The sequence below is a fragment of the Melopsittacus undulatus genome, chromosome 8 (assembly GCF_012275295.1).
Source record: "Melopsittacus undulatus isolate bMelUnd1 chromosome 8, bMelUnd1.mat.Z, whole genome shotgun sequence".
Classification (NCBI taxonomy): Eukaryota; Metazoa; Chordata; class Aves; order Psittaciformes; family Psittaculidae; genus Melopsittacus; species Melopsittacus undulatus.
Window position 1 is genome coordinate 45627608 of NC_047534.1, and position 15943 is coordinate 45643550.

The window sequence follows — 15943 nt, forward strand, 5'->3', positions numbered from 1 at the left end:
CACACCTGCAGATTAGAAGCTTTGATGTTTCTATTCTATTAAATATTCTTACACAGTGAATAGATGTTTATGCAAGTATTTAAGGTTAGTCTCTTCATATGTTGATTTAAATCAGAAATAATTCATTCCAGTGGAGCCAAGAGTTAGATGTTATCACATTTTTAATCAGATTGGGAATTGGGTCCCATGGGCATCTCCTCTCCATTCACCTACAGGCTCTCTCTGTATTTACACACAGAATTTTTGTGCCATCAGCAGTGCACTGACATTTTCAGTACTTCTGAGATATATATAAAAAATATTTTATTAATGGAAAACTAAGAATATATTTCCACAAAAAGAAATTCACAGACTCCACAAGTGCACCACTTAAGTGCAATATATTCCGAGCTAGTTGTACCAGGAAATCGCATCTAGCAGTTTGAAATTCATTGCTACCTTGACAACTTTACATACTTGTCATTAAATAATTTTTACATTTTGGAGGCACTATTATAGACATTATTTTCCTTCCTCTTACATTTTGCAGAGTCTCAAATTGATGTTATTTGTCACAGCAAAAATAGAACAGGCTACAATTCCTAGAGTTCTTGGTGCCTGTAAAGCAATACAATCATCTTCAGTCACCTAGAGTTGACTAAAATCAAGTAAAATTTTGACAATAAGAGAAATGATGGAACTGAACAGATGGTGTTTTTTAAAAAGCATTATTAATTATGCTGACATTGTACACAATGTTAGCATCTTCTAACTGTTACAGGTACGTTCTGCTGTGTTTTGTTAATTAAGACATTAGGCACAATCACTATCTAGCTAGCAAAACTTAACTGATCAAAACCCAAAAAACTGTTAAAGCTGCTGCTTCCAACAAATATCACAGTTTCTAGTCAGTTATTGTAAGACAGTCTCCTTTGGAAACGATGTTAGATTAATTTCATCTGTGGACACTCCAAGCAGGACTCACACTTTCTACTTATGTAAGGGTAAAAAATTCCCTGCATATTTAAACTGACATCAAATGCTGATGCATGAAACAGAAAAATCTGTTATGCTCAACGTAACCAATTTTTTCTGGTTTTTGTTCAGACAGGCTTTTAGAATAATCCTTTCAGCATTCTTTGAGCCTACATGAAACCAAACCATTAAAGTATAGGACACCCACAAGAGCTCAAGAACAAGCCTCATAGCCAGAAATAATCAGCAGATATCAAAATTTAATATCTTTTAACACCCTAATCCTTCACAGAGGTTAGTGAAGACATAAGACAAGCCTAATGGAAGATAACTGCATTCCAAACATTGCCATTTACTGCTCATTTTGAGCCACTAGTTGCCAGCTATTTCCAAGAATGAGAAAGTGGTGGCCCAGCAGATGAGACAGCAGAACTCACACAGCAGGTTTTACATTCAAGGAGGCAATTTTAAGCAACCAACCACCCCTCTTCAGTTCTGATTCTCAGTTTGATCTTCTCTTTGACCAGTGCTGACATTTCTCGGGCCTAGCACCCCTAGCACCAAGCTCTTCAGAAAAGGAAACAAAGCTTGTCACTGAGCCCTGTTACTATTCAGACTATACGTTCGCTGCACTACATCTGTTGCAGAATAATGAACTTTCCTTGTAGGAAATTTCTACCAAATTAATCTTGTGCTGTCATTGGCAGAGCCCAGGTTAATTCAGGTAGCCTTCCCTCCACTTTTGACAAACAGCAGTACCAGATTCAGTAGGAGTTAATAGCAGGGTACTAAAGGCATTACAGCGACCAGCAAACACTGAGCTGATGCTTATATTCACCAACAGAAACAAATACAAAGTGAATTGAATTGGGTCTGATAAGCAAGGTCCATGTGCTCAGACTACTGGTTTGTGGGTTTGGGTTTTTCTGCTTTCTGGCCGGCTTTATGTTATTATTTTGGATTGTTCTCAAACTGTGACAATTTATTCAAACCCACGTCATTACTTGCAGCTACTCCAAAATGCTGCAGTTATGCATTTAATAAGTTTGCACATAAGCAGAAGTGCAACCTCAATGTTCCCTATTAGTTTACTCTTACCTTATTATCACAAATGCAAACCTCCTTAAAATACAGGGGGATGTACTTGTTTGAGCTGTAGTATCTGGAAGCCATGCGCAAATAGCAAGGGACCTAATCTCATTTTCAAATTTAACACCAATTTTTTTTAATGAAAATACTGACAAATTGTAAAATTGATTCAGATTGGAGACAGATTTGGTGTGAAGTCATTGGTGTGTTTTAGATGGATGCTCAGACAGAACTAATTTTTAAGTAGCTTCTTACTCAGAATAAAAAAAGAGCATGCAAAAGGTTTTTTAACAAAATTACTCTGAACCTATAGTTTCCTTCAGTTTTATTAGGCATTTTATGTACTTATACAGCTGTCCTAGTGTCACTTATATACTACATCCACTCAGTACATTATTTTTTGAAAATACACTCTTAAAAAAGAGTGTATTAGAAGTTGAATGGCAAATAGCTTAATGGATTAAAAACAAACAAGATCCACAGAGTAGATCACATATGAAAATAAAGATAACACTGAGTTTTATGAATGATGTTAAAGGAGCATGTGCAAGAGTTTGTACCTGCCTGCAGCTTCCCTTCTCTCCTTCTACCTCTGCGTACAAGTAGTAGATAGAACTGCATTATTAATAAAGAGACATTTTTCTTCATCTAGCTATTTGGGGTTTTTTTTAATGCCCATGTGGGACATTCTTTGATTACTAATGAGTGCAGAATATGGCTATTCTTTTTGGAATGCAAATTAGATGGACCAAATTAAAGCCTCCCACAGGAAGCATTTTTATGCATTATTTACATTTCCTATACTGAAACTTTATGATATTGTAAAGTTGGAAATACAAAGAAAGATTTGGAAACTTAGTCTACATAAATACTCCACTACTATGAACTGTAGCAAATCCTGTTTGAAGAATGCAGTTAAAGTTATTATTTTGCTTTCAGGAAATATCTCCTAGAAAATTGTTTACTGTACAAATGAAACCGCTTGTACACTGCACATATATTTTGTATTTTATGTCACCATGAAAACTTACTTACAAGAAATCTAAATATGCACAAATAAATGCAAAGCACTCATTTCCACCATAAGCAGCAAATGTGAACATTTAATTTGTGACCTACTTGAATTTAGTTATTATGATGCAAACACCACTAACAGGGATTAAAAGAGGCTGAATATAGATCTCTAGCAAAAACAGCAAGAAAAAAATATAATTATATTTAGTATACTCATAACATCATGGGAATAAACACAGAGAATTACACAGGACACCACTCACTGGCCTGAAGCATGCAAACTAGAGACACTACACTAGACCTTTTCAGAAAACCCTATGCACACAGCAATCTCCAGGTATCACATTGATCTCCACCCCTCAAGCAGAACTGGAAGTTATATCCATGTCTATTCCCTCTACCTTCACTGACTGAGGAATTAAAAAATCGAAGATAGCTTCTAGTTACAAAATCTGAGTATTAAAGCTAATAATTGCTATCCATTGAGGCCCAAGTTTTCCCAAAATATTTTGATCAAAGGTGCTGTCTAAATACCTATCTTCAAGCCAGACAAATCCATTGCTTGAATCATTTTCTTTTAATTTAGAGTGAATCATGCAACAGGTTTACCAAGCAAGACCTATTCATTAAGGGATTCTATTAATCCAGATGAATAGTCATTGAAAGGCTTTGAGACAAGCTGAGCTCCTTGGGGAAAAGACTTAGGTGGAATTAAACAAATACAAGCAGTGAAAGGCCATTCCACCTGTATTCAAATAGCATTATCTGACATAGCCTCACCAAAAAAGGCATGACCTATTATGTATGACCATAAGCTTTCATTTTTCATCAAGCTCTTAACATAGAAATTTACTTGTCTGGAATTACAGATGTACGATTAAAAAAATAAAGCTATCTTCTAAATATAGGAAAATTAAAAAACATTTATTGTTGTGAAACATGCACTTAAAAATAAAAGCAATAAAAACATGAATGAGATCACACTGTAAAATTACAAAGTGCAAGACACCCAAATCAAATAAAGCAGTTATACAGATAATACATCTCCATAACCAGTATCTACACCTCGTTATAAATGCTCAAACAAAACTAGCATCAAAAGTTACCAGTTTAAGAGAATTTAAAATTCAAGTTTCCCATAATCACCAACAGGTTCAAAGTGATACCAAGATTCCACTGAACTCTCAATATGTACAAGGATACATCTTACATGGATATCATCATTATGCAAGTTTTTAATCTGAATGTCAAAAGGGTAATTAATAAAGCAATCAGAAGTTTGTAACTGACATGATTGTTAACAGTTTCAGCAATGACAGTGATCATGAATTTTCTTTTAAAAGAAACCAAAACCATTCAAGTAGCCTGATATTAAACACAGACATCCCCTCCTTTTTTCTTATTTAAATCTGCTTACTACAGAACCAACAAGTACATTACACTAACTTACTATCTTGGAGTAGCCTCCTTAACATTATAATTTAATTTTAAAGGGTGTCAGAATTAGATTAGGCATAAAAGCCTAGTCTTTTTCACTTCGCACCTCAGCTCTTACATACCTTATAACAGTCTTCTAATACCTAAAGGTGGCCTACAACAAATCTGGAGATGGACTTTTTACAAGGGCATGTGATGACAAGACAAGGGGGAATGGCTTTAACCTGACAGAAGAGATATTTAGGTTAGATATAAGGAAGAAATTATTTACATGAGGGCAGTAAGGCACTGAACCGGCTACCCTGAGGAGCTGTGGCTGCCCCATCCCTGGTGGTGTTAAAGGCCAGGTTGGACAGGGGGGCTTGAAGCAACCCGGTCTGATGGAAGATGTCCCTGCCCATGGCAGGGGGTTGGAACTGGATAACATTTGCAGTTTCTGCCATCCCACACCATTCAATAATTCTATGATTCTCTCTTTGAGCTGTACTTGTAAGTGCTTTCACATTTGCTGATGACTCCTACTCGTGTTTCTAGACATACTGTCAGTCTATCCTGAATACTACTTTTACAAAAGATAGTGCAGTGTCCATAACCATTGTAGTCCCAGCCCTGGGCACAAGAAACAAAATATAACATTTTACCATCAGGGCAATGACTACATTACAGAATGCAGGCAGTCCATAAGCAGTGACCCCGCTGCTGGGTTTATTCATCACAGGACACCTGCCCTGCCCCCTGCACAGGGCCCACGGACAGCACCGGCCGCTCGCCTCTCCTCGCAGGCCTCCTCCGGCATTGCTCCTGCGGGTAAGCAGCCCGGGTAGGCGGCTGGCGCCCCTCCGTCAGCTGCACCGGGTGCGCGGCAGAGAGGGGCGGAGAGCCGGGGCGGAGCCGGGACAGAGCCGGGACTGAGCCGGGACAGAGCCGGGACGGAGCCGGGCTGCTTGGGCCCGGCCTCACCGGAACCGCACCGCGGGGGCAGCGCTGCCGAGCCCGGGGCCAAGCCGCCGAGGAGGGAGGTGACACCCGCCCCTTCCGCGCCGGGCCGGCCGCAACAGCCGCGGCGCCGTCTCCAAGGCAACGCCGCGCCGTCTCTGCGCCTGCTATTGGCTCACGCGAAGCCCCACCCACCGGCGGGTCCCGCGAGCCCACAGCGCCCCTCGCTGCCTCAGGCGGCGGGCAGGTACCCCCCGTGTGTGGGGCAGTGACTGTGTTCTCTTGGCCTGCGCTGCGGCAGTATGTCCGGCTGCACGCCTGCACTGCTGCCGTGCGGGGACGGAGCTGGAGCCGCGTCTGCACAGCCACAGCCGCCCCGTGCGGCAGGCCTAGTGCTCCTCTCGGCCCCTGAACACAGGGACTAACCTCGGCCTTGCCTGAAAGGGACAAAGACCTCAGAAACCGGTGGGTTTATGGGGTGTTTGTATCCAGCGAGAGCACGGCCATAGTCGGGATATGTGAGGGATAGGACAAATAGTTTTAAACTAAAAGAGGGGAGATTCAGGCTGGACATAAGGAAAAAGTTCTTCACAATGAGGGTGGTAAAGCCCTGGCACAGGTTGCCCAGGGAGGTGGTAGATGCACTATCCCTGGAGACACTCAAGGCCAGGCTGGATGTGGTTCTGGGCAACCTGATCTAGTTGAAGATGTCCCTGCTCATTGCAGGGGGGTCAGACCTGATGAGCTCTGAAAGTCCCAACCCAGACTGTCCTATAATATTTGTGTCACCAGTGCACAGAGCAGGTGCTCAGCCATCTGTGCAACCTAGCAGCAGCTGGAATAAGTACTGATTTTTTTTTCCCCAACACATCCAAATGTGGGGTTTTTTTGTGACTATAAGTCACAAGTGTCCTTTTACTGTCTACAAACACATAGAGCCTGAAAAGGGTTGTTGGGGTATAAATACACTGGGCCTGATTTACCACTGCTACATACAGAACTTGACAAATGAAGCAACCAACCAACCAACCTATCTACATACACTGCACCCAAGTAACCCATACAGGCTCCTGAGGCCTGACTAGAAAGTCTGACATATCATCCAAATTAAGTGCTGAAGACAGAAGAAAAAGATGGAGGGGGTGAGGTGAAAGTAGTGAGACTCTTTTAGAAAGCGTTTAAAGGAAAGTTGCATAAAGCAGTATGATGAAATGAGAGTGAAACCGATAAGCAGAAAGCACAACAATGAAATGAAAGTAAAACAAAGTAAGTTCTTTTACAAGAGAAGCTTCCAGCTGAAGGAAGCTCCACCAAGAGCAGAATGTTGTAGCATGACAAGCAGCTGAGGGCATGATTTGAGTTACAGGAAATGTTGGGCTGGGAAAGGACTTCTGGAGGTACCTGGTTTCCTTCTAAAAGCATGGCATTAAGTCAAGGCCCCTGTCAAGTCCTGAATATCTCTTTGAGGGAACTCCCACTACTGCTCTGGGCAATATATTCCAGTGTCTACTTGGTTTGTACAGTGGAGAATATTTTCTCTTATACCTAGATAGAACTTCCCCAGAAGAAACTTAATGCAGTTGCCCCTTGTGTTGTGTATCCCTGTGAAGGGAAATGCAACTTTTAGGAGTCAGAATGAATCTCCCAAGCCTTCTTTTCTCTAGGCTGAATAAACCCAGTTTTTTCAAATACATGTAAGCATCGTGCTGGCCCTTCTCTGGATCCTCTCCAGTTTTTCACTCTCTCTTTCTCTTGAACTGCCCAGGTCTAAAACTGAAGACAGTAATCCCCCAGTCTCTGTTTATCATCATGCTGCAAAACATGAAATTGAGTCATGAAACTGAGTTACCTCAGAATCACACTCAGGTTCCCTAAAAGCCCACATTGTAAACCAGGCCTGCTTCTGAAGCTCAGTGACATCTACCATATGGGGGACACCACATCTCAATGGGAGACTGTTCCAACGATCTCAGACTATCCAACAAACTCCTCTAGGAAGTTTATCATGTGCCTTCTCCTTTATATGCAAGGTGAAATCCTTCAAACAAATAAATAAATAAGGCACAAAAATATAAAAATCTCTTTAAGACATACCCAAAGTAAACCATTAGAGCATACACATAAGCTTTACTTTCTTGATAGCTTCTTGTGCGTGTGTATTCTGCAAAAAGGCTTAACTTGCAAAGGACTGCAGACACTCCTGCACCCAAGTGCCTCATTTCCCTGAGGAGAGGGGCCCTGCAGGGAACCCTGACATGCCAGTGACTGGCCTGAGAAACTCATGAGTGATGTTATGCTTGGTTTATGTTATGTTTGCTTGTTTTGTTTATCACTGCTACAACACCACTTGACAAATGAAGCAAACATACAAATAACCTGTCTACACACACTGCATCCAAGCAACCTACACAGGCTTCTGAGGCCTGACAAGAAAAACTAATGTACCGTCCAAATAGGTTAGCTTATGTTTGGTTGGTTTGGTTTTAGACTCGCGGCTCCTGTTAAAGGTTTCCCGGTAAAGGCTCAGCAGTAGCACTGCGATGTGCCCGCCCTGCAGGTGCCGACAGAGGCAGACGGTGCCGTCACACGCCGAAATCGCAAGCGAAACCGAAAGCGGAGCCGGTCCGGCTGCAACCTGAGGAGCCGTGAAAAGGAGCGGGGCCGCTCGCCTCGCTGACGCCGAGCCGGCCGCAGCCTCCAGAGACCCGTGTCGGGGCAGCAGCAGGGTCCTCACCCCTTCGTGTCCGGTGTCCTGCAGCAGCGTCCCTGGGTGCCGCCGGGGATGGCAGGGGAGTTGCGAGATGAGCGTTTCCTCTACATGATCTCGTGCTTCAGGCCGCGGCTGAAGCAGTTCATCCGGGTGCAGCCGGTGCTGGACCGGCTCCCTTCGCTCAGTGTGGAGGACAGGGAGAGGGTGCGGGCGGCTGCGCTGCACCGGGGCGAGGTGGAAGGGGCGGAGGAGCTGCTGCGGGCCGTGGAGCGGGGACCCCGCGGCTGTGGCTGGTTCCACGAGTTCTTGCAGGCGCTTGAGCACAGCGGCTGCGGCATGGCCGCCTGCTACGTGAACCCCAGCCTCAGCCAGCTGCCCTCTCCGGCCGAGGAGGCCGACCACGACCTCTGCGTGCAATTGGTGCAGCTGCTTCACAGCACTCTCGTGGATAGTATGCGGACCGTGCAGGTGGCCGAGAAGTGCCTGCAGATGGGCATCTTCCAGGATGAGGACCTGGACGGGGTAAGATACCAAACAGTGCCACAGACGCAGGTAGCTCCCAGGAGCTGTGGGGCAGATAAGAAGCCACAACTAGAAATGGACTTGTGTGTAAAAAGAAAAGGGGAGTGCCCAAACTTGAGGTAAAAGAGAAATGGTGCTCTGGTCAGCCAGTGAATACTTGTCAGCAGCAAGGAGGATGCCAGGTAAGAGCCAGGGAAAGAACATGAACAGAGAGTTAAACTAAGCCATTATCAAAGGAATATGGCTGGCTTTGCTGTTATTTACCATTTTCCACAGACTGTAGGCTCAAAATATGAGTATCTTCCAGCCCCTGGACCATACCAGGAAGTAGTGATGGTCTGTAAAATCATAGAAACCGCTTGAGTTAAAATAAAGCAAGAGCTTCCCTTCCTTTTTTCTGCCATAGTTTCATTAAGGAGTATCATACTAGACACTGAAGCTGAGCAGAAATACCAGTTTGACAAGAAAGCAAAAACATAATGAAAACATTTGCTGGTGTTTACCCCATTTGGCTAAGAATGACTGTCCTGGACTAGTGTGAAACTTAAAATATGATATCCCCAAAAACTAATAACATGAAACAGAACTAGAAAAAGAAATTAAAGTAATACTTGCCATAGCAGTAAGGGAGAAACTGGCAGACTAGGCGCAGACTACATCATATTTGCACTCTGAGCGTTTGCTTCTGCTTTTTAGGTAGTTCAGTGCTCCATCTCAGTTAAATAACAGTCATATACATAACTGTCTGGTGACTGCTGGGTAGCAGCAAGGGCCGGCTGCACCCTAGTGGATGAGGAGCCAAGCATGGTAATGTAGCAGGCAGAGGTAGAGTCCTTTTTGGAGGTTACTGACTCCATTCCCTGGTAATGAGTTCACCTGTTCCCTCCAGGATAATTTTTCTGCTGGTATTTGCATTAAGCTCTTCACAATCCTGCTGGCTTCAACAACAGTGACACCTAGGCCTTCTTAATATGCTTCTATATTCTTTTTTGTTTACTTCTCCCTGCTCCCAAGTCCCATGCACTTTCTCTTAGTATTCAGTCTCAGTCAGGGGTGCCCACTGCTCTGCCTGCCTGTTGTCTTACTAATCAGGATGGGTGATTCTTAAGCCTCAAGAGAATTTCCCTTGAGGACTGAGCACCTGTCTCAGGCTGCTTTGATTTTGGGGTGGTCATTTTGTTCCTCGTGATCACATGTCAAGTCCTGCTAATGACAGCATTGGAACACTTTCCGATAGCTTTCTGAAGGTAATAGCCACTTTCTAGAAGCTTACCTGTTGTATCTTTAAGTGGGAATTGAGACGATGAAGTCAGTTTAAGAAGGAAAATATTCCATCTTATGTTTGAGGTCATGTTAGCAGATTAAGTCTGAGCACTGCTAAAATGAACGACACCATTTCTCTTTAATCAGGATTTGCTATTCCCTAAACCAATGTGAACACCAATTATTATTCCATATTAATAATTATTATGTAGTGGTTATTTTTATAACTATTGTCCAAAACTACCAGTCTCTCCAGTTACATTTCAGGTCTAATAAGTTTTATATTTTCTATCTGAAACCATATGGGATAAATACAAGGTTGGACAAAACTGTAGTATGTCTCTTCTGATAAGTGGCAAGCCCACTTTATACCTTTATTAAGTATGTGTTGTGGTTTAACCCCAGTTGGCAACTAAGTACCACACAGCCACTCACTTACTCCCCCCTCATGGGATGGAGAACTGGAAGAGTGAAAGTGAGAAAACTTGTGGATTAAGATAAAAACAGTTTAATAGGTAAAGCAAAAGCTGCACTGTAAGCAAAGTAAAACAAGGGATTCAGCCACCACTTCCCATGGGCAGGCAGGTGTTCATCCATTTCTAGGAAAGCAGGGCTCCATCACATGTAATGGTCACTTGGGAAGACAAATGCTGTAACTGTCAGTGTCCCCCTTTCTTCCTCCAGCTTTATATGCTGAGCGTGGTGCCATATGGTATGGGATATCCCTTTAGTCAGTTGGGGTCAGTTATCACAGCTGTGTCCCCTCCCAGCTTCTTGTGCACCCCCAGCCTGCTTGCTAGTGGGGTGAGGTGAGGAGCAGACAAGGCCTGGACTCTGTGGAAGCCTAACTCAGTAGTAACTAAAACATTCCTGCATTATCAATGCTGTTTTCAACACAAATCCAAAACATAGCCCCATAATGGCTACTATGAAGAGAATTAACTCCACCCCAGCCCAAACCAGCGCAGTATGTTTTAATGAAGAGAGGGAAATGCATTTCATAGAATCATAGAATAGTTAGGGTTGGAAAGGACCTTAAGTTCATCTAGTTCCAACCCCCCTGCCGTGGGCAGGGACACCTCACACTAAACCATATCACCCAAGGCTTCATCCAACCTGGCCTCGAACATTGCCAGGGAGGGAGAGCATTCACAACCTCCCTGGGCAGCCCATTCCAGCACCTCACCACCCTAACAGTAAAACATTTATTCCTTATATCCTATCTAAACCTCTGCTGTTTAAGTTTCAACCCGTTACCCCTTGTCCTATCACTACAGTCCCTAATGAAGAGTCCCTCACCAGCATCCCTGTAGGCCCCCTTCAGATACTGGAGGGCTGCTATGAGGTCTCCATGCAGCCTTCTCTTCTCCAGGCTGAACAGCCCCAAGTTTCTCAGCCTGTCTTCAGATGAGAGGTGCTCCAGTCCCCTGATCATTCTCATGGCCCTCCTCTGGACTTGTTTCAACAGTTCCATGTCCTTCTTATGTTGAGGTCACCAGAACTGCACACAATACTCCAAGTACAATTCTTACTAAGTTCCCTAAACCATTTCCAAAAGCTGTCTCAGGATTGTGTTTTTTTTTTTTTATTTTCACCAGATCCATACTGTTACTGACAGTCGTGGGAACAGAGAAGGTGCAAGGGAGCTATTGAGCAGATTAGTGCAGAAGAAAGATTGGTTCTCTCGTTTTTTGATTGCTCTGCGTGAAACCCAGCATGGAGGCCTTGCAGATGATTTAAGTGGTAATATAGGAGGTAATAATCTTATTTCACTAGCACTAATCTGTGAGGGGTTTTTAATATCTCCTTTTCATTCTGTTACTCGGGAAACAATGCAGGGTTCTCCCGCTTTGAATTCACTGTGACATTGAGACTAATGCTTTCACTTGTCTGGGGATTTCAAGATCAAGTTATTTAGCAGTTTTTTTGACAGATTCTTAAACACTTAAAATCCTTATAAACCAATATCAGAATTACAAGAGTAGGCATGTAGTTGTAATTAAACTGAATCCTTACCTTTTATAACCTATTGGTTTTCGATGTGATATTTTTATAATCATGAAAAATATCCTGAAGATTAATTTGAACAAACAAAATAAACCTTTTTCTATATTTCTTCTTCAACAAAAGGGTTAGTGTTTTCCTTATAGAATGGTTTACAAATATTTACAAGATTTTAAACTATGCTGCAGTATGTCTCCTGGGGATAAGACAAGTAAGTCTCAGGACATTCTATGAAATTTACTATGAACAACAGAACAATTTAGTAAAGAGGTTATTACTATAAGTAAACCTAAAAGAGCTACAACTTTTAATTCTTTTACAATAATTATTATATTGTAAAATGATCCCAGTGCTCCTCAGGATTTTAAAGTATGAAAAATGAACCAGCCCCCAAATACTCTATTCCTCATTTTTTACCGGCCTTCACGTATGTTTTATAAGATTTTTGAGACTAAAGTTTAACAGATTTCCCATTTAGCAGCTTCAGCCTTCTCACTTGAGTTCACCAGAACTATGTGCTTTTACTTGCTGTATATGGGACAATGCAATAAGATTGGGATAAAGAGGGGTGTGAAGGTTCCAGCTGAGGACAGGAATCAACCTGTCTTCTGCCAGACACAAATAAGCAGATAAGATTGAGTTCAATGTTCAATTGAGTTGTTCAATGCAGTATGTAAATGAATGCAGTTATTCCACATTTTCTCAGTAATCTTGGGCAATGCAGGCCCCAAGATAGTTAATTTCAAATTATTATGTAAAGAATAAATTGTGTTACTCTTACCAGAGGATAAGAAAGTTTCCATGTACACAGTCATATATATGTGTAGATATGTCAATAGTTTGATTGCTGTAGCATCAACTGATACAAAGTCATGGAAAGGAACCACTAAGAAAGGTTTATTGGGTACCTTGGAAGAAGAGTGCTGCTACATTTTATCACTTCAGGTTGATTTGTTACAGTAAAATATATTATTAGCAGGCACCTACATATAGACATAAATTAAATCTATTAAATTCTTTGCACTTAATTTTTAATTGCAGAGTAATTGAGTTCCAAATCTGGCAAACCCTGAAATACAGTCTTACCCAGTTTGATTTTGGTGTTTTTTTAAAGTTTATGATTTTTTGAGCAATTTTTTTTTGCCCTTAGAGGATGCCTGGTTCTGCATGAGCCTAGTAAAAATAAAAACAGAGAAGTCAAAGGGAAATTATTCCGTAAAACATAAAAGTGGAAGGAGGCAAAACATTTTGTGAAAGCTTTCTCAGGTTTTCTGTTGTGTGGGCAAGTTTTGATGTCCTCTGTCAGATACATCCGTTTATGAACTTACAAGACCAATGGAATTGAGAAGGTAGGAAACACAGTCTAGTTCACAAATTCAGTTTTAACATCTTTATCATGACCACAGATATTTGAGATTTATGATCAACAAGTTTATTAATAAATATTTATAAAAATATCAAACTTCCAAACTGGCAGTGGAGGTGTTTGAAGCCAGGTTGTATGAGGCTTTGAGCAACCTGATCTAGTGAAAGATGTAGCTGCCCATGGCAGGAGCTTTGGGACTAGATGGTAGTTGAAGGTCCCTTCCAATCCAAACCATTCTGTGATTCTGTGATGTGTAAATCAAGACTAAGACATATGTTATGCTGTTATGTGCGTGAGGTTAGTTCTATGTTTTCTGTGCTCCACACTAAAAGAAATTAGATGGTTTATAGTGCCTTGAAATGTTATTTTCTAGGAACAAAGGATAAACAAAATGGAATGAAGAAAAGTACAAATGAAGAAACAGAAGTTACAAGCCAACCATGTTATGCCATAGTGGAGGACTTGAAGCAGCAGGAAAATATGAATGATAGTTTCAGCAGTGAGAACAATTTATTGGAAACATCTATTGGAAAGAATTCTGTACTTTCAGGTATGCCCACTTGTGCCATACCAGTTAAACTTTAGCAATCGAGAGAACGTTCTTGATGCATCAGGAACATATGGTACTGTCAAGGGGAAAAGAATGCATGAAAAAGTAAATCGTTATTTTTTTGGAAGCAGAAAATGCCATTTCTTCCAATGAATTAACAGCAGTAGCAATTTCAAGGGCCGGATCTACAAATTTCTTCAGTTCAAAGAGCTGCTGTAGAACAAAAATATGTTGTCATACTTGAACTTATTAATCTGAAAGGTAAGAGCTGGTTCATAAATCAGTTTGCTAGCACAGTACTGAATGGCTTAGGAGGACAGGGCCCAGAAATCTGAGCATGCTATGTACAGCCTTCTCGTAGATGTTTTCTGTATCCTGATTGTAGTGATGACATTTTATCTGCTGTGGGCTGATTGATTTTCTTATAATTGACCAACATCAGTGATCCTTCCTTTTCTCTTAAATAGCACTTTTAACAACTCTGTATTCTTTTTTTTATTTACTGTGTGAAGAAATTAGTACTTTTCAAACATTTAATATTTTTAATTAAAACTATTTATATTTTGAAATTCCTATTTATATCAAATTATATGAATATGTTAAATTAATATCTTATGACAGATCTATTCATGGTAGGTTTATACTATCCAGTGAAAACATTAGGTTTACATTGACAACTTCCAGTTTAAATCAAGAGGAGTGTTTCTGGACCAGTATAACTGCAGCTGCATTGTCGTTCATTCTAGAAGTCTTATAATTCTATACTGGAAAACATTTTTGGTTTTGATCCAACAAGCAATTTTTCTGTTTATTTTCAGTTTTTATATTTACAAAGCATCAACCAACCTTTGTCATCTACATCACATGCTCAGAAATACATTTTCTAGTACAAATTTTTAGAAATTGTTATGGCCTGTTGTTCATATGGACCCACTTTTAAAAACATGCCTTGGGAGTTGATTGCGAGCAACAGCAATTATCAGCAACAATTCCCAGACATAGCTGGGAACCAATGATTCAAACATATGCTGTATGATTAAGGAACCATTCATATGTGTTACAAGTTCAGATGGAGCTCAGACAATAGTTACAACTGAGATAAATCCTGCTGAAATTATTTTAGTGGGCTTACTCAGCCAAAGGAGTAAGACAGCTAAGGCTGCTCTTTTTTTATCAAACATGAATAAATAAGAAAAAAAAATTGGCTCTAAAAACTGCAGCCTTTCAGTGTGCAACAGTAGTAGCCTATTTCTCATTTAGCATGATATTAACAGCATATCACAATGTTTTGTAGCAAGTAGTGAATTATTAACCACAGCAAAAATATCATCTTGGTTTTCCTGGATTAGAACATAATTTGGCAGTATAAAGAAGAGGTGCCAAATATTTAATGATGATATAGAATGGATCAGACTTCTGTCCTCACTCTTTCAATCTTTTCAGGGCAAGGCTAAGGCTCTTAATTACAGCCTCGCTGAAAGCAGGTTGCTGTTAGCCTGACTTTTTATCTGACTCTTGTGAGGTTGAGGGTTACAGATAGCCGGGTCTATTCAATATTAGCTAGCCTGCCACAGGCTAATTCTGGACTAAAAACTATGGTCTGCTCAACACTGAACTGTGCTTAAATTTAAAATGCAGTGAGTATTAGCAGTTTGTGCAGTTGAGTGTTCAGGATGTACATAGTATGTGAATTCTGGCAGTTTGGTTCAGGTTGACTTTAGTCTGGTGTGGACTGTATGTCTGCAGGTGGCTGGAACACATCTAATTTCATTTCAGCTGGCAGGAGTTCATTTCTTCTGATCCAAACCAGCTCTGTGATATGAACCAGAGTAGTAGTAGTGGGGACAATTGACAGGTTCACTGTAAGCATGTGCTTTGAAGTCACACTAAGCCGTCAGCATAGATGCAATGTACCAAGGGCTGCCAGGAGACAGTGCTCCATGAAAATGGCTGTAGAGGGACTGGCTCACATTGAGCCATCCTGAAGTGCTGTAAGCTTTGATCTCTATGCACTTGTACACCCAGACTTAACTGCACTCAAATCCTTTTTCCATTTCCATACTTTCTGGTGATTTCATAAGACTGTATTTTTAGACCA

General features: G+C 41.3%; 1 protein-coding gene across 2 annotated transcripts in view; it reads left to right on the forward strand.

The window, feature by feature from the left end:
• Positions 1-8070: 8070 nt before the first annotated feature.
• Positions 8071-15943, forward strand: part of IFIH1 (interferon induced with helicase C domain 1) — a 29288-nt gene continuing 21415 nt past the window's right edge. For both annotated transcript variants that reach the window (XM_005152652.4, XM_031052312.2), the window contains exons 1-3: positions 8071-8662; positions 11524-11680; positions 13669-13845. In XM_005152652.4, the coding sequence (XP_005152709.2) occupies positions 8213-8662; positions 11524-11680; positions 13669-13845 (784 nt within the window). In that variant the 5' untranslated portion in view covers positions 8071-8212. The remainder of the gene's footprint in view (positions 8663-11523; positions 11681-13668; positions 13846-15943) is intronic.